This window comes from Carassius carassius, chromosome 50, assembly GCF_963082965.1.
Source record: "Carassius carassius chromosome 50, fCarCar2.1, whole genome shotgun sequence".
Lineage (NCBI taxonomy): Eukaryota > Metazoa > Chordata > Actinopteri > Cypriniformes > Cyprinidae > Carassius > Carassius carassius.
Genome location: NC_081804.1, coordinates 20,116,930 through 20,136,952, shown reverse-complemented (window position 1 = coordinate 20,136,952; position 20,023 = coordinate 20,116,930). Strand labels below are relative to the sequence as shown.

Here is a 20,023-nt window from a genome sequence, read left to right as displayed (position 1 = left end):
TTTTAAAAGAGTATATTAGAGAGAATTTGCACACGTACAGATGGAAACCCAGCAGTAGGAGACCCTCTTTTTTTGTGTTGAGCCAGTAAACAAACACTTAGAAATGCAACATTGCAGAGCTTTGAACACGCAAAACTAGATGTATTTATTATGTACAGATTAAAAGAGCAACATCATTTCATCAGAACAGAAGCGTTTAAGATGATTTATTAGCTGCCAGTGAATGTGTTCCTGTGATGTGTGTTTCCTGTAGCTGCAGTCTGAATACGAGCAGCTGGATTCAGAGATCTCAGCGGCGCTCGGTGCCCTCACATGAGACGCCATCAGAACTACGTCATCTGTGCTGCCTCATCACCGGATCAGTGACATGTTTTACACAGGCTCTGAGCAGGAGAATAAAGCATGATGCAACACCTCTGACTGCGTTCAGATCTGTCACACACAAGCTTTAAACCATTTTTAAGTCAAAACTATTAATTTAAACACATTATCAATTATATTAGATAACATATTTTACGGTCTAAGTTGTTTAGATTTTTATAATGCGTTGGTAATCATCTTGTGGATCCAGCGGTTCACGTTTCTCTTCAGACTGGTGAAAGGAGGAGCTTTCGGGACGTCCCGGTGACCGCAGCACTCATGTTCTTCAGTCAAATCCACACATTCAGCCGTATCACAATTCTGTTCTTTCTTTTAGTCTCTAAGACTTTCTCTTACCACTGAAGACTTTAAATGGCCTTAAATTTGATAACTAAACTAGACTTTATGGAGCCACGGAGACCCTGGTTCCTGCTCCAAATGACTGCAGTTCAGTGAGGAAATCACACCGCTAATTATTACTACTACTTATATGAATTTGATATCTTTATTGCATTAAACAAGGAAATCTATTTCTAACTTTCAACTTTTAAATATGTCCATATGAATAAAATCTTTAGAATATATATAAAGCTTGTAAAATGGCTACGCTTGTGTTTTCTTTCTGCAGTGTTTTTTCCCCTCCTGGTAAACGTTTAAATTGATGAATCTCTTAACTCTCTCGTGAGAGTGTTGCTCTGTGTTTCGTGTGATTGGCTGCTCACTACAGATGTCACACTTTCAGATTTCAGCCTTTCATGGCTCTCTGTAACTTCCCCTTTTTCATGCAGCTTGTGAGGATGAGATATTACTCTAGCCGTAGCGTTCTGTGACCTGTGAGTGTTTAAAACTCAGATCCTTAGAGAAGCCACTCACTAGCCTTTGGAAGAGAGCTCTGAGCAGGTGCTGTAACACGAACGTGACGGGCGTTTCTCAGAGAGACTGCGCTTCCTGTACGTGTCAGACGTGGGATCTGAGCTCTGAGCGCCGGTCAGTGAGTTTGGACTGAAGACTGTCCAGCACACAGCTGATGTCGGCCCTCGTCTGCTCGTGTTGAGCTGCCGGCGGACGAGTCTGGAGGAACTGAACCGCTGCCGCCCTGCAGGAGAGGATGCACCATAGACATGTGCACGTTCAGATTGTGCGCCTTCTCGAAGCGTTTGCCACAGATCACACAAGCAAACTCCAGGTCCGCCTCTGCCTTGTGCTTGGTCATGTGATACTTGAGCGAGGCCCGCTGACGGCACTGGAAGCCGCACACCTCACACCTGAAACACACACAGAGGAGTGAGGGCAGAGCTCTGGGACACGGCGCTGACCCCAAACGCTGGGCTCATACTCACTGCAGCGGCTTGGCTCCGGAGTGACGCATCTGATGCACTGACAGATGCTTCCTCTGCTTGAACGTCTGGCCGCACTCGTCACAGATGTAGTTCCTCACCTCTGGGAACAGAAACACACTCTTTACATCACAGCACACACAATCATACACAACTGCATGTGTTTATAGCTGGAGGTCATCTTTTCTTTGCCAACAGAGGGGTCTGTTTTAATGATATTATGCTCCAGGAAATGACGACGTGGTCAGAAATCACAAATGCAAACATCCGTTAGTATTATCAATAGATGTTAGATGGCTCAAGATTTCAGGAGCATCACAGAATTTGGTAGTTTGGGGATGAATAAATCAGAAGTAGGCCCGTACACGTCTAATTGTGTGAATGTAGTGCCTATTATTGTAAAAAAAAAAAAAAAAATATATATATATATATATATATATATATATATATTGAGTTCTATAAATTAAATGTATCCAGAGTTTTTAGTTTGAAATGGCATCTAAGAGTAGAAACTTCAGTAAGCAGAAGCAGAATTGCTGTTCGAGTATCGAGGGGGACCTAAAGAAGGTTAAAACAGGTGTGTAAGATAACGGTTGTTCCCTCGGTGAGCATGGCTGCGGTGTGAAGAACTACACCTGTGTGGATGAGTTTGACGTGTCTCTGCAGGTATCTGTCGATCATAAAGACCTTGTTGCAGCCTGGATGTGGACACGGCCTCTCCCGCACCTCCTCGTGATGCTCCTTGATGTGTTTCTGAGGTGGGACACATTCAGGGAGTTGACCTCCGAGCGTCAGTCGCTGTGTGTGTGTGTGTGTGTGTGAGATGGTGATCAGTACCTTCATGCCGTCGGCTCCTCTGTAGACAGCTGTACAGCCCTGGTGAGGACACTTGTAGATGGTGGGCAGCTCCTCTCTACAGGACACAAACACTGAATATGAGATCTTCACGCTTGATCTGCTGGCTTGTTTGGTTCATGTGAATCATTTGAAATCTGCTTAAATGTGCTCTTCTGGTGACAAAAGCATTTTAACAGTTTTATAGTGTGAATCTGTAAAGAAAGAGAGTTGAGTAGTAAATAAGGTCCATGTTTGGCCGTCCATTAAATTATTTTAAAGTATGACGTGGAGGCAAAGTAGGGAAAATCTTTAATGCACAGATGGCCGTGCTTTATCCTTCCTATACTACGGTCATTTGCCAGCATTGACACGTTAAAGCTGTTAAAGGAGACATCGCACGCCATTTTCCACAGGCTGGTATGATTCCTTAGGGTCTTCATGAAATGCCTGCCACATACTTTGATTAAAAATTCCTCAATGATCATTTTCCCATTTTACCTTGTCAAAAATAACTGTTCACAGCGAACCGTTTCGATGCATGTGTCTTTAAATGATAATGAGCTACTGCTCAACCCACACCTCTATTTTGTGTGTTTTTTGTTTATTACAGGGAGCGTTACCATTGAAAACAAAACGAATCCACTGTGTCCTCAGTGGCTCTGATGTCGGGAGAAAATGTCTCAAGGCCTCACAGCTGTGGCTCAAAAGCTACATGACTATAAATTTGTTTTTAAAAGATGGTAATTTTGATTGAGAGTTTGTGTGAGCAAAAGCAAAGCATAAATAGACTTGTGTTGAACCTATCAGTGCTGCTTCTGGTGTGAATGCACTAATTTCTTAACATACACGCAGACAAAAATAGGCGCCAATTATCGATTAGAGAAAGTTGAAAGCTGAATATAGAGCAGTGATTGAACCACCTGATTAAACCAACTACCTGTGCTTTAAACGGTTTTAATGCACACCCTCCAGCAAATCAGAATCAAGTATTGAGACAGACTGTGGTATGAAAATGATATCAAAGGTAATTTCACCGCTCTGCCTTGATGTTGTTCTTCCAGCCAGGCTTGGGTCCAGGTTTCCTCCTGGCTTTGGGTTCCAGTGTCTTGGTCTCTTTTCTCTTTGAACAACTGAAAGAATGCAAGATCTTTTAATTCTTCCTGATAAATCTGCTGGCTTTCTTCAGAAACAGAAATTCATATGCGCATAAATACATTATACCTATCCTGTGCACACAAGTTAATTCTGGTATAGTGACCCTGCATGATTTTTAAGTTCAGTCCATTTTAGATATTCAGTTTTGGGTTACGGAGCTACTTTGGTGGCTGACCTTTAGAAAAATCTAAGCTTATGTTTATTTTACCGCTTGTCAGTGTTCAGATCTGAGCTGTCTTCAGATGAACCACTCTTCCTCCTGTCCTCACACTCTTCATCACTCAACACATTTCTGAAAACATGAAACACTGATGTGACTCAAGAGTGTCATCATCTGCTTCACTAACAGAGCTTATGGGTTTTCTTGCATTGTTTTTGGGAATCTGTGAGTTTAATGAGTATGAACTACTTGTCTGAGAGATCGCTGTCCACATCATCTCCGTCCATCAGCAGTGGTGCTACTGAAGTGGCTGTCTCCTCACAGGTATGCGTGTCTGAAATATGAAAGACACTCGTTACATGGAGAAGATTCTGCAATGCAATGCAACCTAAAAAAATACTGAGAAAAGTTTTGGACTAGCAACATAAATGAAAATGTAATTGGAATAACAACATAAACTCTGGGAGGTTGTTGTCTTCATTGCACACTGCTGCTTGCCAGTTCAATTATATGTCTTTTGAGAACCTTATCTTAATAAACTGACTGACAGGACTGCAGGGTTACAAACAATTGAACCGTAGTACTGCCTTTAAAAACACAGATCATAACATTCTCTTGCATGGGCTGGAGAATTGCATTGTCACTTGTCAGCTGACATAAGCACTGTTTAGGTTATATTTCTATGACCAGTAAAAATGTATATAAATGTAGAAATTTCATATTAATTAAATGTTAAGTATGGTGTTCCACAAGGCTAAGTGTTAGGTCCTCTGCTTTTTTCCTTTATTGATTTATAAACATGGAATTTGTTTTCATTTCATAATTTTTTTTACATATATTATAATTCAAAACGTAGTGTATAAGATTACAAAAAATAAATTCATCAGACTGATTAACACCATTAACCAGTCCATAAGTCTGCTCGTATTAATCTTTTTGTCCAGATGACATGGAATGTTTGATTTTTAGTTGCACCTACTGAGAAGACTCAACAGAAAGCGGTGTTTCTTGTCACCTCACCTTGTGTTCGGTCTGCATCACTGCTGTGATTCTGAGGTGCAGCAGCTTCACCTGATCTCGCCGTGTCGATGGTGTTAGTTCTTGATGCTGATTGGTGGTCCTCTTTGTTTGCTTTTTCTCTGTCATCACATTGAGTTTTAGTGGTTTCCGGTCCAGCGTTTGATCTGGCCTGAGCGCCGTTGGTGTCCATCACATAAGTGTGACCGTCCACACATCTCCACACCACCTTCAGGGCCCCTCGACACTGGCCCTCCAGCACCTCCTGCAGGTCAGGGCAGGAATGGCAGCCCTCCGCATGACTGTGAGCCCATGACACCAGACTGTGCAGACACCGTCTGTCTGATGTGATGTGTGACCCTACCAAAGACCAGACCAATAAGACAAGAACACACACAGCCAAAACTAACACACATTTACGAACATGTACTCACGGAATAAAGCGATGTCTTCCTGTGACGACGAGCATTCAGTGCTGTTCCTGTGGGAGACAACATGATTGTTAAACTATGGTCTCACAGGTGAGGGCTGGATTAATGACATGAACAGCTCATATTTCACCCCATAATAAAAAGAAAAAAAAAAAGTAGTGTATTGTCAGGACCATTAAATCTGTAGTATTTTTCCACCTAGTAATTCTGCGTTATTGTTTATATCATGGAGTATTTGAATGATCATCCAAGATGGCGGCCCATCTACACGCAGCGGCTTCTCTCTCTCTTTCGTCAGAATCAATGGTGTTTTCGTGGTTTTAGTCTTGTGAGTCGCAGTGTTTTGTTCGTCTTCATCGCGTCTACCTGTCTTTAATCGTGCATACAGTCATGAGTTTACATCCCTCCCAGCTTCAACAACAGGAGTGAGGCACTAAATGAACTGTACCATCACATCAGTGAGCAGCAGACAGCCCACCCTGATGTTTTTCTAATCTTGGCTGGGGATTTCAACCACCCAGACTTAAAGAGTGTGTTCCCAAAAATACACCAACACAGGAAAACAACACTCTGGTCTTTGTTTCACCACCCAGAGAGGAGCTTACGGAGTCAGAGGGCAGAACTCAGTAAGGAAACCGCTGTAGGGAAAAAGGAGTCCTTAAGAATGCTCGTCGTAGACAGCGTTTCCTCTGGATATCCTCAATAGCAGGAAGTGGTGTCCCTGTGATGCGTTGGGCAGTTTTCACTACCCTCTGCAGTGCCTTGCGGTCAGCAACTGAGCAGTTCCCATACCAGACTGTGATGCAACTGGTCAGGATGCTCTCGATCGCACACCGGTAAAAGTTCACCAGGATGGATGAAGACAGCTGGTTCTTCTTCAGTGTCTTGAGGAAGAAGAGGCGCTGGTGAGCCTTCTTGACAATGCTTGATGTGTTTGTGGCCCAGGACAGGTCCTCCGAGATGATGGTTCCCAGGAACTTGAAGCTGGAGACACGTTCAACAACCGTCCCGTTAATCTGGATGGGGTCATGCGTTCTTCCTTTCTTCTTCCTGAAGTCCACAATGAGCTCCTTTGTCTTGCTTGTGTTAAGGAGCAGGTTATTGTCAGCACACCATGTGGCCAGGTGCTGTACCTCTTCCATGTAGGCAGTCTCATCATTGTCCAATCACCGTGGTGTCGTCTGCAAACTTAATGATGGAGTTGGATCCATGCACAGGCTTGCAGTCGTGGGTGTAAAGGGAGTAAAGGAATGGGCTCAGCACACAGCCCTGTGGTACGCCCGCCGGTGTTAAGTGTGATGGTGGTGGAGTGGGTGTGGCCTGACCTAACATGCTGAGGTCTGTTGGTCAGAAAGCCCATAATCCAGTTGCAGAGGGAGGTGTTAATGTCCAGTTCTCCAAGTTTTGTGGTCAGCTTGGAGGGAATGACAGTGTTAAATGCTGAGCTAAAGTCAACAAAAAACATCCATACATACGTGTTGTTATTGTCCAGGTGTGGGAGTACAGAGTGCAGCATCGTGCATACTGCATCCTCAAAGCACTTTATAACGATAGGTGTGAGTGCTATGGGGCAGTAGTCATTCAGGCACATCGGGGAGGAGTGTTTCGGCACTGAAACATGCCCTAAGCACACATCTAGGAATGCCGTCCAGGCCAGCAGCCTTACGTGTGTTGATCCAACTCACTGCAGTGTAGACATCTGTGGAGGTGAGTTTGAGGGGTTGGTGGTCTGCTGAGGGTGTGATCTTGGTGTCCTACTCCTTGCTGTCGCTGTTGAAGCGAGCATAAATCTAATTTAGCTCATTAAGGAAGGAGACGTCTGTGACTGTTGGAGTAGAGTCAGTCTGCTGCCATCAGGGAGGAGACTGCGGAGTCTCCAGGCCAGGACCAGCAGACTGAAGGACAGCTTTATCCATCAGGCTGTCAGGAAGCTGAACTCCCTCCAGACCCCCTTTCCCCCCTCTTTTGCCCCAGGCACCACTGAACTCTGACCCCTACCCTCCTGCTCATTTCACTCCCCCCTCCCATTAACAAACTGTGACCTGCACCAGACACTTTGTGCAGTATTGGTCTGCTCACTACCTCATTCAACTACCTCTTCAGTCAGTTTAAATAAAGAACTGCTCTCTGAGCTTTTTGACACTTTAATCAGACTGAATGAGCTCTTTTGTTTGTTTACGTCACCGGTTTTGACTCTATCTGTCATGTGCCTTGCGCTGCTTTATTTAACTGTATTTTTAATATTATTATTATTTTAACATGCCCTTGTTTGTAGTTATTAGGGCCCGAGCACTGCAGTGCGAGGACCCTATTGGAATTGCTCCGTTTATTCTTCTTCTTCTCTGAAATGAATCGCATTTTTGAGGGCCTAAACATGCTCCAAAACTCACAAAACACGCATCAGAACTGGCTAAAATTTACATCTGATATAGGTTTCAGAAGTGGGTGTGGCAAAATGGCTTGATAGCGCCACCTGTTAAATTTCAACTGAGTGTGCCTCGAGCTGTGTTTCACGTACATTCATAAAAATCGGTACACACATGGAACACACCATTACCTACAAAAAAGTCTCTGGGTACAAAATCCAAAACCCTACAGGAAGTAAGTTATTTTGAATTTCCTGTATGATTTTTGTGCAGTTTTTACCATTTCCATGCCTCTACTTTGACGAACTCCTCCTACAGTTTTAATCGGATTATCTTCAAATTTGGTGAGGGTCATCATAAGACCTTTGTGATGTTAAATTGCGAAGGTTTTGAGTTTTCGTCAAGGGGTGTGTCCCTGGTGGCCTGACAAAGTTTGATGTTTCGCCGTGAAACAGGAAGTTGCTGTAACTCAGGCAAGCAATGTCCGATCTTCCCCAAACTTCACGCGTGTGATAGGTGTTCTGTCCTGAACAAACACCCATGACCAAAATCAGTTATAGTCATAGCGCCACCTGCTGGTAACAGGAAGTGACATGGTTAACACTGTTACAGACTCCTAGGAACATATCAAAGAGTGTAAACAAGTGTTAAATAGGCTGGCAACATACTAGATACATACTAATACATGCTAGCAACACTTAGCTAAGTGCTAAAGCATGCTACTAATGCAGTGAAAAAGGAAGTTGCTGTAACTCAGGCAAGCAATGTTCGATCTGCCCCAAACTTCACACGTTTGACAAGGGTCCTTTCCTGAATACATCAACATGCCCAGATTCAGTTATAGTCATAGTTCCACCTTCTGGCAACAGGAAGTGTCATGTTTAACACTTTTATGCACTATTTGCAACAAAGTAAAATTTGCCATTGTGTGCTAATCATGCTAGAAATATTTTCAAACATGCTAGCAACACTTAATATGTGCTAAAGGATGCTATTAATACTATGAAAGAGGAAGTTGTTGTAACTCATGCATACAATTCCCAATCTGACCCAAACTTCACGTTTTATAAGAGTCCTGGCCTGAACACAACTAAAGGCCAATATTCAATTATAAGTATAGCGCCGCCTGCTGGCAACAGGAAATGACTTATTTAATACTAACTTAAACATGAGATGTCAGATCTGCCTGAAACTTTGCATGTTTGGTAAGAGTCCTGGCCTGAAGACATTTACATGCTGATATTCATTTATAATCATAGCACTACCTCTTCACGGCAGGAAATGTGGCACAAATATTTACTATTTTATAAGCATATGGCCCGACGTTCTCTGGTGGTGGTGAGCCGGGTGCGAGGGCCCTTTCATCGCTGCTTGCAGCTTTAATATTTTATATTTAATCTGTATCAATCTGTATCTTTATGCTCTACTGTTAGTGTTATCGGTTTGCACCAAGGGTCTGAGAGTAACACAATTTCAATTCTCATTATGTATGTGCTGTACATGTGGAAGAATTGATAATAAAGCAGACTTGACTTTAACTAGAGTGGAGCTAAACTCTGTCGGATGGTGGCTTTAAATGTAAATTCTGCACTCCAGTTAATGAATCGTTTATTACTGGACAGAACTGTCCTTGAATTTCTTTCTTTGGATTTCGGGGTGAAACATGACTGCGTCATGAGGAAGTGTTGCTCACCTGTCTCTGGAGACGGGCGTCAGGTTGACTCGGTTCCTGAAGTCCAGCAGGATGCTGTGGCACTTGTAGAACTGAGCATGGCAGTTGTTGCAGATGAATTGGGACAGGCTGGGGTCTCTGTTCATGGGAATTCCTAAGAGCTGCTGGAAGTCTGTGCAGAAGAGTGGGTACACGGCGCAGGACTCACCTTGCAGCTGCGCAAACGCCTGCCGCAGCCGCCGCGTGGAAAACTTCCCATGACAGAGTCGACAGAATCCAGTGCTCATTCGGCCTGTGAGAGCAGAGGGAGGTCAAAGGTCAACATTTAACCATGGGTCAGCCGCAAGGGGGATCGACCATCCTGATGTCATGAGCCAGTTCAAGCGGAGCACTTTTACTCACAGAAGGCATTGTGAAATCGCAGTAAACACAGTGAGCAATAACTGCCTGGTCGATGTCGATGAGCAATAAAAGATTTCTTGTTGGAGGTTAAATTTAGGTTTTTAATTTAAATGCTACACATAACTATTTTTTATGACAACAACAGTATATGCTATATTTGTACGTGTTATTAAACTAACAGAATTTCAAAGACTTACTAAGAGAGAATACTAAAATAATTCAGGTATTATTGACAGTGTGACACCGCACTGTAAGAGCTGTGCTGGTTCCATTGAGCTGTTGGTAACGTGACCATAGGTGATTCTGGGAAACGCACACCAGAACGGTGGCAAGCCTTAAACAGATAGTTCACCCAAAATGACATTTAAGTTTGCTGATCGTCCCCTTTGATTTGTTTGATTTGATTTATTGATTTTGCGCTAGTTAGAAATGAACTAAAGTGAATCACTAGAGGTAATCTTCTGAAGCCTCAGGTGCTTCAGGGGTGACACTGCAGGAGATAACTCGAATGTTAGCATTACAGAAACTGAAGCAGATGAGGCTGATGCTGTCCTACAGAGAAAACCAGACCCATGCTATAGTAAGTGAAACCAGCATATAGGTTAACATGAACGTAACTGTGACAGCAGAGGATTGTTTCAACTTTCTAGATCAACAAGGGTATGAGACAAAAGTCCTTTGAAGACTGCAAGAAAAGGTCAACAGTCATACAGTCACCCCGAGATAAACCCTTAAATCAATATCCTTACCCAAATCAAATCAGGATGTTTCTATCTCATCCAATCATAATGCATGTTCATAAGTGTCCATTTAAGGTATCAAACTATGTTCCCTAGATGTGTTTCTAAGTATTTAATGCAAATCATCTTCTTAGAAGCTTGGATGTGTAAAAAGCTAAGATTGTATTTCCTGTTTCACACATGGGCTGCTCTGAACACTTCAGGATAACTCAAGCATGCTGAGAGAAGAAAGGACCACTCTGTGGTAAAGCTAATAATAATAACTCGGTTAAAAATACAGTTTCCACCACAGCATATGAACAATTAGTGATTTGCTCTTTTTCAATGGATTCACATTAAAGACACAGCAATGCGGTGACATCACTGCGTGAATCCACAACAATGATCCACATCTGATCTATTACTCTACAGTTTGTTCACCTGAGTCATGAATGACTGTTTTCGATGATATCTTGTATTTTTATATGATTTTGTTCTATGTCTGTTCAAGCACCAGTTAATGCACCTCGGGCCGATCAGTTAGAAAAGACAAAGCAACAAAATACAGGTCAGGTCCAAGGTCTCTGCCGAGGGGTGCTTCCCAAACAGCAAGCAATTTCGGCTCAGATCCAGCCCACATGGATTCACTCGGGCCAGATGTGGGCCGGATCTGGGCCAACACTATGTTGCTGTCTGGGTTGTAGCATTTAATCCCTAGGAGGAGATAGAGTACAGTTAAAAATGGGTCTCAGAAGAATAATATGTGGTTTAAATAGTGTGACAGTATGTTTGGCTTTCTCCAGCCAACTTAACTAGCTAATAACTTCTCTAACGGTGTGTGGTGGATCAATGAACGTGGGTGAAGAGAATGAGTGTGTGTGTGTGTGTGTGTGTGTGTGTGTGTGTGTGTGTGTGTGTACAGCAGCAAACAGAATAGAGTGTTTCTATCTCCTTGTATCAGATGATGACAGAGATGTGGAGTGTAAGTCAGGCTAGAGAGTTTAAAACAGACACTCTTAAATGTGCACTGAAAATGAACAGCTGATAAGACCTGTGCCCCGGGCTCAGGTGTATACAGCATGAGCTCTCAGGATGACCCGAGTCAGCCCGGTCTCGAGCACCGGAGCCGCAGTCAGTGTGTCCTCTCACCGGTGTCCGCCGCCGTGTGCTCGTCCGTCCTCGCTCGGTTACAGGCTCGCTTGCCCGCTCTGCTCCTCCGCGCGTGTCGCGCCGCTCTCTTCATCATCTTCCCTGATCAATGCACTACTTCATCAATATCTGAACTGATTATGATTCACACACGTCAGTCAATTCATCAGCGCCTCACCGAGCGCGCGCTGCAGGCGGGACTTACTTAGAGTGTTTTCCGAATAATTTCACTTAAAAATGCACAAAAACGATATAATCAAATATTTCAGGAGAACACGACGGTGCATTACACGACCGGAAGCGTACTGTTGTCAACAGGAGTAGCGGATGTGACGTTGCTGCGCGAGAGCAGACGCAGCACCGCTCGTGTCCGCCAACAGAACTGCAGATACAGATCGATGATTTTCACATCTGTATTCATCTTAAACACGGCGATTTGAGTGTTATTTATATACTGTTCAAGTATTCATTCATATTTTTTATATTTTCATTTTACTTTATCAGGCTTATTTTATCAATAGTTTTTATGTTTCTATTTGGCTTTGAATTTTAATAATTGTATTTAAATTTAGGCTTGCTTTGTTGAACGTAGTTGTCAAGTCAGCATTTCCTTTTTATGTTTAAGCTGTTGTTTTTGTTTTCCATATAATATGTATATTTTATTTCATATAACGAAAACTAGTTGAGGTTTGTAGTAAATAATAAACACACTGATCAGTACAAGATTGTACAAGTCTTTATTATTTAGTAAAGAGGTCTATGGACTCAGACTCACTCTCTCTCTCTCTCTCTCTCTCTCTATTTTATTTTTATTGCAAGACAAAAGAAAAGAAAATACAAAATAGCACTGCATTAACAAATAATGACAGAAGAAGAAATATGGGAAAAAAGAAAGGCCAGGACAATCAATCATTAAGTATACTATCATCATAAGCCTTAATAAACGTTATTCTTATTATTATCATCAATGTGTTTTAGAGATTTAACAATAAGCAAAATCTCTGCAAGAAGGACGTCAAATCTAGGTAACGTATTGAGATATTTGGATTTATGAATAAAACATTTATAACATGACTGATAGCATGGTTACTACCAGTAAAATACAAAAATATATATTTCAATGAGAATTTTAAATCACCTTATATAAAAGAAGATAAATAACTTACGTTCTCCCAAAGATATTAAACCTGATTGCAATAATATACTAAATGTAGTTAAGATAAAATAAGAGCAATTTGAGAGTACGTTGGATAAACATTATGCAAAATTTAAAAAAAAAATTACCTCTTTAATTTTATTAGAAATGCAGAATTTTTCAGGGAGTAACCTTGCTCTCTTCCGATGAATATTGTCAAAAGAAATTGTCCAGAAAAATGCTATAATATATCTAGGGCACTGCCGCACTTTCTTCAGAGCGACGGCAGGACCGCTGATGACGTCACGGCTGCTTCACGATTGGCCAGATTCACCGCACGACAACGATCACGTGTGTTTGGGTTAGACGAACCTTTTCAGTTCCAATAATGGCCACAAATCTGTGTTTTTGGAAGGGTTAAAGCATTTTTTAGTGTAGTCGCGCTGAGTCACGTTTATCATACAACACGGATAAAAGCATTTATTCCCCCACTTTATTAGTATTTAAATAGTATATGATTATGTTGAACTTTATTCTTGTAAAGATGGCGCTGTATTAAATAGTATATAAAAAAAGTGTTTCTTTTGCTTTGGCTGCTATCGTCTGTAGCCCTGCTTCAAGTCGAAAGCTCCTAATCTCTCCGTCATATCTAAGGGTTTGAGACGGGAAGTTCGTGAAATCTCGCGATACTCGGAGTGGAGCACGAGCAGTACGGATGAGTGTGATGTTCCACTGAAAGCTGCTTAGTCGAGCGTTTGTCGCTTCCTCGAGCGATGCGAGCTATCGAATCCTAATCATCAGCATGAACTGTAAGTAACCGCATCCAGTTAAACGAAAATGTCAGTAATGGAGGTGAATTCGGGCTGTCCGTCTCCTAAAGAGGAGGGTGAGCTGGAGGACGGGGAAATCTTCGACGACGAGCCGCAGCGGCAGCGGCAGAACGCGCGGCCTCCGCGACGCGCCCGCCCCAGCCGGCCCATGATGAACAGGAGAGCGCGTTTACCGGGACCCATGCTCAACAACAGCGCCCCGGTGCCGCTGAGAGCCGTTCACCCGCCCTTCCCCTCCGGCCTCCGGCAGGGCTCCGGCTTCTGGGAGCGCAGTCACGGCGCGCTGGGCCGCTTCAGATACCGCGCTCACCGAGCGTCAGACTGGAACCGAGACTGGACGGAGCGCTTCGCGGAGAATCACGGCTGCAGAACCGACTCACCGAACAGGAAACGTATCCTTACGTGAGCCGCGACACACGAGTTACGTTACTATAGTAAAATCCCAGAACCGCGGTAAGATCGCGAGAGAATAACACGGTGTGAAATATTACCGTCTTGAGATCACCGCTACCACAATAATGCGCTGTCGTGACGTGAAGACGAACGCGTTTGACTACTGGGCTAACTGTCATAATTTATACTTTCATCAGTTATTTTTATATTCTCATGAGTTCACTTAGACTACTGCAATGTGCTCACACGTGTGTCACAGTGTCATGACTCGGTTTTCTCACGGTTCTTCTCGATGCTGTGATCATCCTGTTGATTGGTCCTGTAATCTGAAGACTGTGTGTAAATATCCTCTGTGTGTGTGTGTGTGTGTGTGTGTTGATGAGGTCATCGTGAATTATTTCTATTTGTCTCTTGCAGTCAGTTTTCCCTGATTTAGAAACATTCCCGTGAACGACTGCTTGTGATTAGAAGCGAAAAGAGAATCCGTGTGAATGATTTAGGGAGGAAAAAGAGAGATTCATAGTGCATTTAGTGAATTATTAATAGGATTAATTGCATATTAAATCGAGACAGCAGACCACAGATGCATGGTAGATGTTTATGTTCTACCGTATTTATATTCTATAGTATTATTGTTTCAGCAGAAGACGAAGTAAAAGAGAAAATGATGCAAAAGAAAAATGCATTGACTAAACATTGCTATTACTATGTCATATAAAAATACTAAGTGTTATCGTATTCTACTGACGTCTGAAAGTAGAAGATGAAGGAAAATGTTCTGACGGATGAGGATTATTTTTATTTATAGTTGTCTAGAAGTGCCTTCTATAAATTACAATGCAGTACACAGGTTGGGAAACAGGTGGATAGAGAAAAATACATTTAATGATCTTTAAATTATCTTTTTTTGTGTTCCACAAAAAAAAAATAAATAAAGACGTGTTGGTTTGAAGCAAAATGAGTTTGAGTAAAGGAGCGAATACTCCTGTTCTGTCCCATTGATGCAGCAGTTTAACAGTGTTGCAGTAGTTGTGCTGTCCGAGTGCTTCTTAACTGGTTCTCAGAGAAAGCGGGCGGCAGATGTCAGATGCGGAGGGTGGTGACCAGCGTCCCTAAAGCCGAGAGCATGGACGAGAGCTTCGAGGATCTGCTGATGAAGTACAAACAGATCCAGCTGGAGCTCGAATGCATCCGGAAGGAGGAGCGGATGGCCCTGAAAGAGGAGGAGCCGGCTCCTGCTGACCCCGTCCCGCCGCCCGAGGTGCTGGAGGAGCCCGTCTCTGCTGTGAAGGAAGAGAAGAAGGTGTTTCAGGCGTTCAACATCAGACCGCTGAGACAGAAGCTGCTGACGCCCTCCGACCGAGACGCTCTCAACAGCAGAGCCGCACAGGAAGTGCAGAGACCAGACGGGGACGCGGCGGAGAAGACCGGCAATCACGATGACGGTACCACAGATCTAACACTTCTACAGTCACGAGAGACATCCTCACACTGCTTGATACTGTAGGAGAGCAAACGGGCTCTTCAACACACTCCTCCTTTATCATCATAATGACATCTTTTCTTCTCTGTCAGCTGTAAAGGACGAGGAGTCCGAGTCAGACCTCAACATCTCTGCAGTGAGTGATGACACTCCAGTCGTCCACAAGGTACACACTCACCTGAGACACACGTCTGCAGTTAAACTGTTGCCTAGAATATGAGAGCAAGATCATATGAAGATGCTCATTTAGGAGACATACTTAAGAATGAGAAGTACAATAGAATAGATTAGTTGAATTTAAAACCCGTTTAGTAAATAAGCTGCTAGTTCAGCATCACATGTTGGTTCGTAGTTGTTTTCACGTTAAGCTGAAGGGCAAGCTGTAGTAACAGGGTGGAGTGGCACAGCTTGAGGACTGGTCAGAAGTGCAGTGTCTTGTCTGTCCTGCAGAAGGAGGACGAGGACGACCTGTCGGAGCTGCAGCTGCGTCTCCTCGCCCTGCAGTCGGCCAGCAGGAAGTGGCAGCAGAAAGAGCAGCAGGTGCTGAAGGAGAGCAAGGAGAAGATCACCAAAGCTGTGAAGGTGCCTCAGGACAAGAGCGAGTCTCCGTGCGACAGGAACAAGATGAGCGGAAACCGAGGGAACGCTGTGTGCAGGCTGCAGGAGAGAGCGAGACCGGCCAAACCGACCCCGGACAAGAGCAGGGCGAGGAAACCGGCCCACATGAGTAAGACACATTCACACTGACTGCCTGATCTCTTCTGTCACACCGCACTGCTGCATGTGTCTGTTGATTACAGCCAAGCAGGCGTGGAGGAAACAGCAGCTGCGCACCTGGAAACTGCAGCAGCAGAGACAGCAGGAGGAGCAGAGAAACAAGCAAGAGGAAGAGGAGGAGAGGAGGAAGAGAGAGGACGAGATCCGGAAGATCAGAGACCTGTCCAACCAGGACGAGCAGTACAACCGCTTCATGAAGCTGGTGGGCTCCAAACATCGCTCCCGCAGCAAGGTGGGTCAGACAGCCCAGAGACGGGATCAGTCTGATCCGTGTGTGACCTGTGTGCTTTCTTCCAGTCTTCAGATGCTGATCAGAGGAAGCTGGTCAAGCAGAGTCTGGACACGTCGGGGAATCTCTACCAGTACGACAACTACGACGAGGTGGCTATGGACACGGACAGCGAAACCAGCTCGCCAGGTACAGAGACGAGCGATGCTCATCAGGAGCTCAGACTCCATCGCTCACATCTCTGACTAACCGTCAATGTTGATGATTGTTTGCAGCCACGTCACCGACACACCACGCACTGCCCATGTTTCCTCTGGAGTCCACACCTCTCAGACAGGTACGTGTGACCCAAACATCAGTCATCATGTGACAAACATAACCATTGCTTCCTGTACAAATACAAGTCCTCTATCTATAATACTGCTCCATCCAGTAAAAACCTGAATCAGGAGAGAATTGTCTATTTTATTTTAGGAATGAAGGTCATGTTTAGTAAGGACTCGGAGGGCGTCAGTGTACTTTAATCCAATGTATGTTTGCAGCCGCTGAAATGAGCTAAATGTGAAAAGTGTTTCTGTTAACTAAAAGGTTTAGTGACTGCTCTGGCTGATCAGAAGTTACACCGTCTGTCTTTGTCCAGTGGAGATGTGATGCTGTGCTCCTGTGTCAGGGTGTGGGGCAGCACCACCTGCAGCAGGTGGAGTTTGTGCGCTCGACTCCTCCTCCTCTGCCTCCGCTGCCGCCCCCCGATGAAGCCGAGCAGCCGCCGAAGCCTCCGTTCGCTGACGAGGAAGAGGAAGAGGAGATGCTGCTGAGAGAAGAGCTGCTGAAGTCCTTGGCCAGCAAGCGAGCTGTTAGAGCAGAGGTAAGGTGGATCAGAGTCGTGTTTGTGCTGGAGCTGAGCGAGGGCTCATGTGTGAGCAGCTGTTCTGTGTCTCTGTAGGACGCGTCCAGCAGCAGCGGGCCGCCCTCGCCCGCTCTCAGACCCGTGACTCAGCCGAACACCAGGAGCAACCTCACGGCCGTCAGTCTCAACACCGTCATCTCTCACGCACGGGCGCTCAAGTTCATACGGGGACAGCCGGCCCCCAAAGCCCCGTTTGTGGTGAGTGACGCCGGGGCACAGTCTGGAGTCATTACGCCAGCGACACCAAGGCTTTTATGTGTGCACTTCCCTTGTGTTTGTTACAGCTGCCACGACACAAGACTGTGGTGGTGCGTCTGAACGCATCTGACGACAGCGACTCTGACGGCGAGAGCTGCAGCCCCGCTCCGAGTGTGTTCGGAGGACTGGAGTCCATGATTAAAGAAGCTCGGAGGACGGTGGAGGTGTGTGTGTGTGTGTGTGTGTGTGTGAGCTTCACTGCATGACCTGAATCTGAACGGAGTTGAAATCACTGGGCTCATTTGACAATCAGGTTTTGCCACGTATTCAGCTGTTTTTGGTGTTTTGCTCTCAGGCAGCCAAACCGAAGCATTCGGTGTCAGAGAAGGAGAACAACCCAGTGAAGAGTGCAGAAGCACTTCCTGATGCCAAGAAGATGGAGTATCGGCTGCTCCGAGACGACCTGGCCAGGTGTGTTCAGGCACACATCCGATGCTTTAGCAGTGATGTGTGACCAGATTCAGTGTTTGGCATGTCGAGAAATATGTGAGGATGAATGGCCACGCTGCTAATCATGTGACGTGTCCAGTCTAGAGAAGCAGAGGTCAGGCCGGCTGGAGTCTCCTGCGGGCTCAGACTCGGACCTGGACGTCCTGGGAAGAGCTGCAGATCTGCAGGAGAAGCTGAATCAGCACAAGTGAGTCGACCGGCTTCCTGTGGGTTTCAGTAAAACAATGGCTGATATCTGTAAACTCCTTTTCACTTGTGTCATTTTGTTTCTCCTGTAAATGTATCTTGATTTAAGAATCGTGCACTGGAAAACAAGACAAATATATTAAAGAAGTACATCACTTTTTTTGCAGTGTGATCAGAAGTTATTCTCATATTCTAGCTAGTCCTGCCTAAAATGAATCTAAAAGAAGCGGAGATCAAGAGTTATTTTTTTAGACTTTGAAGTGTTGCTAATACCTTGACTTCTACATTCACAGAAAATATTGACACATGTTCCCTTGTATGTATTCCTCATGTTTCGTTTACTTAGTCTTAAACTCTTACCTTCATGAAACCTGCAGAAACGTGTATATTTGTGTGTATTTGATAAGTGAAGATGCGCACTCATGCTGATGACTGTGCTTCCTGTGCAGAGCACAGCTGTGTAAAGACGAGGCTCTGCTGAAGCAGCTCTTGCAACAGGAAATGAAGAAGAAAGAGTCTCTGAAAGCAGCCGAGGGGAAGATGAGCCGACTCAAAGAGCAGCTGCTGGCGTCAGAGAAGATCGTGAGCGCCAACAGAGTGCTGCTGAAGAAGCTGCAGGAGCAGGTGAGCGGCACTGAATCATGGGGCACGGTCATTGATGTTGTTCTGAGGTGACCTCTGCTGTGCTGGCTTGCAGGTTCAGAGAGTTCAGCACCGCGTGAGCGTGAAGAAGCAGCAGTCGGTGAAGCTGGAGAGAGATCTGGTTCAGGCGCAGGCCGCTGCAGCTCCTGCTGCGCTCAAACGCAACACATCTGCCTCCATCCACTCCGTAAGAGCTGCACACACACACACACACACACACGAGTGGATGTCGTTCTGTGACAGTGGAACTGATGTGTTACTCTCCGCAGCCGGTGAAGGTGCGGCGCGTGGATCGCCCAGATGTGCATTACGCAGAGCTCATCGCGCAGAAGAAGCGCCTGCAGCAGCTGGAGACTGAATACGCCCTCAAGATCCAGAAACTCAAAGAGGCCCAGGCCTTACGGCAAGCTGAGCCGCGGCCCGCCGCCCCACAGATGCCCAGCCCTCTCTACCCGTTACCACAGCCCTCGCTTCATGACCTCACCCAGGACAAGCTCGCCCTGTCCAGTGAGGACGCGGAGGGTGAGGAGGACGAGCAGCAGCAGATTCCCGCCTCAGTGACGCCCACTCACCGCCGGCGCTCGTTCCGAGAGTCCGGCTCCTTCACCAAACCCAAACTGTGCCACCTGGAGACAGCGGCGGCTTCACCCATGCCGGTCAAACAGGCCAAATCGTCGCCCTGCAGCGCAGCCGGTCTGCCGGAGCTGCTGCTGGGGCTGAACGTGGAGGACCTGCGGCAGAGATACCATCTGTGTGCCGGGCTCCCTGAGCTCCTGCAGGAGGAGACTCGCTCGCTCTCGCTCAGCAGGGCTCCTGGGAAGGTACGCTCCTGAAGAAGTGCTCTCGCCGGCATCAGTATCAAAGTGTTTCCTTCTCTTTCATCTCTTTGTGTGTGTGTCTCGTGCAGGTCGTGCAGGTGGACTTCGATCCGATGGCAGCTCATCAGAGCCGAGCGGAGACCACACCAGAAGTGTTCGGACCATACCACAGTCCTTTACTAGTCTTCAAATCATACAGGTCTGACCAGAGCACTCTTCAGCTTCAACTAGTCACGCACCAGATTCCCCCTCTCTAGCTGTTTTAATCTATTTATACTGAAGTTTCCATTTAGCTGAAAGCTGAAACCAA

The 20,023-nt window shown here is 45.3% G+C and overlaps 3 protein-coding genes across 3 annotated transcripts in view; 2 read left to right on the top strand and 1 right to left on the bottom strand.

Moving 5' to 3' along the window:
• The window catches only part of LOC132133379 (Fanconi anemia group A protein), a 34,656-nt gene extending 34,328 nt beyond the window's left edge, over positions 1-328 (top strand). The window contains exon 42 of the mRNA XM_059546167.1: positions 254-328. Coding sequence (XP_059402150.1) covers positions 254-316 — 63 coding nt within the window. The 3' untranslated portion in view covers positions 317-328. The remainder of the gene's footprint in view (positions 1-253) is intronic.
• Positions 329-1,348: 1,020 nt separating this feature from the next.
• znf276 (zinc finger protein 276) lies at positions 1,349-11,972 on the bottom strand. Its single transcript, XM_059546352.1, has 11 exons — positions 11,606-11,972; positions 9,357-9,627; positions 5,301-5,347; positions 4,870-5,226; positions 4,099-4,183; positions 3,898-3,981; positions 3,569-3,664; positions 2,535-2,610; positions 2,333-2,450; positions 1,701-1,800; positions 1,349-1,625 (listed from the first exon to the last, which is right to left on the bottom strand). The coding sequence occupies exons 1-11, from the start codon at positions 11,700-11,702 to the stop codon at positions 1,349-1,351; spliced, it is 1,608 nt and encodes a 535-aa protein (XP_059402335.1). The 5' UTR covers positions 11,703-11,972.
• A 1,432-nt stretch (positions 11,973-13,404) lies between these two features.
• The window catches only part of LOC132133378 (zinc finger C3H1 domain-containing protein), a 22,695-nt gene continuing 16,076 nt past the window's right edge, over positions 13,405-20,023 (top strand). Inside the window, exons 1-16 of the mRNA XM_059546166.1 lie at positions 13,405-13,962; positions 15,028-15,408; positions 15,539-15,612; positions 15,897-16,173; positions 16,247-16,455; positions 16,521-16,641; positions 16,728-16,789; positions 17,123-17,317; positions 17,396-17,557; positions 17,644-17,781; positions 17,913-18,028; positions 18,147-18,254; positions 18,703-18,877; positions 18,951-19,082; positions 19,165-19,588; positions 19,675-19,912. Coding sequence (XP_059402149.1) covers positions 13,578-13,962; positions 15,028-15,408; positions 15,539-15,612; positions 15,897-16,173; positions 16,247-16,455; positions 16,521-16,641; positions 16,728-16,789; positions 17,123-17,317; positions 17,396-17,557; positions 17,644-17,781; positions 17,913-18,028; positions 18,147-18,254; positions 18,703-18,877; positions 18,951-19,082; positions 19,165-19,588; positions 19,675-19,912 — 3,197 coding nt within the window. The 5' untranslated portion in view covers positions 13,405-13,577. The remainder of the gene's footprint in view (positions 13,963-15,027; positions 15,409-15,538; positions 15,613-15,896; positions 16,174-16,246; positions 16,456-16,520; positions 16,642-16,727; positions 16,790-17,122; positions 17,318-17,395; positions 17,558-17,643; positions 17,782-17,912; positions 18,029-18,146; positions 18,255-18,702; positions 18,878-18,950; positions 19,083-19,164; positions 19,589-19,674; positions 19,913-20,023) is intronic.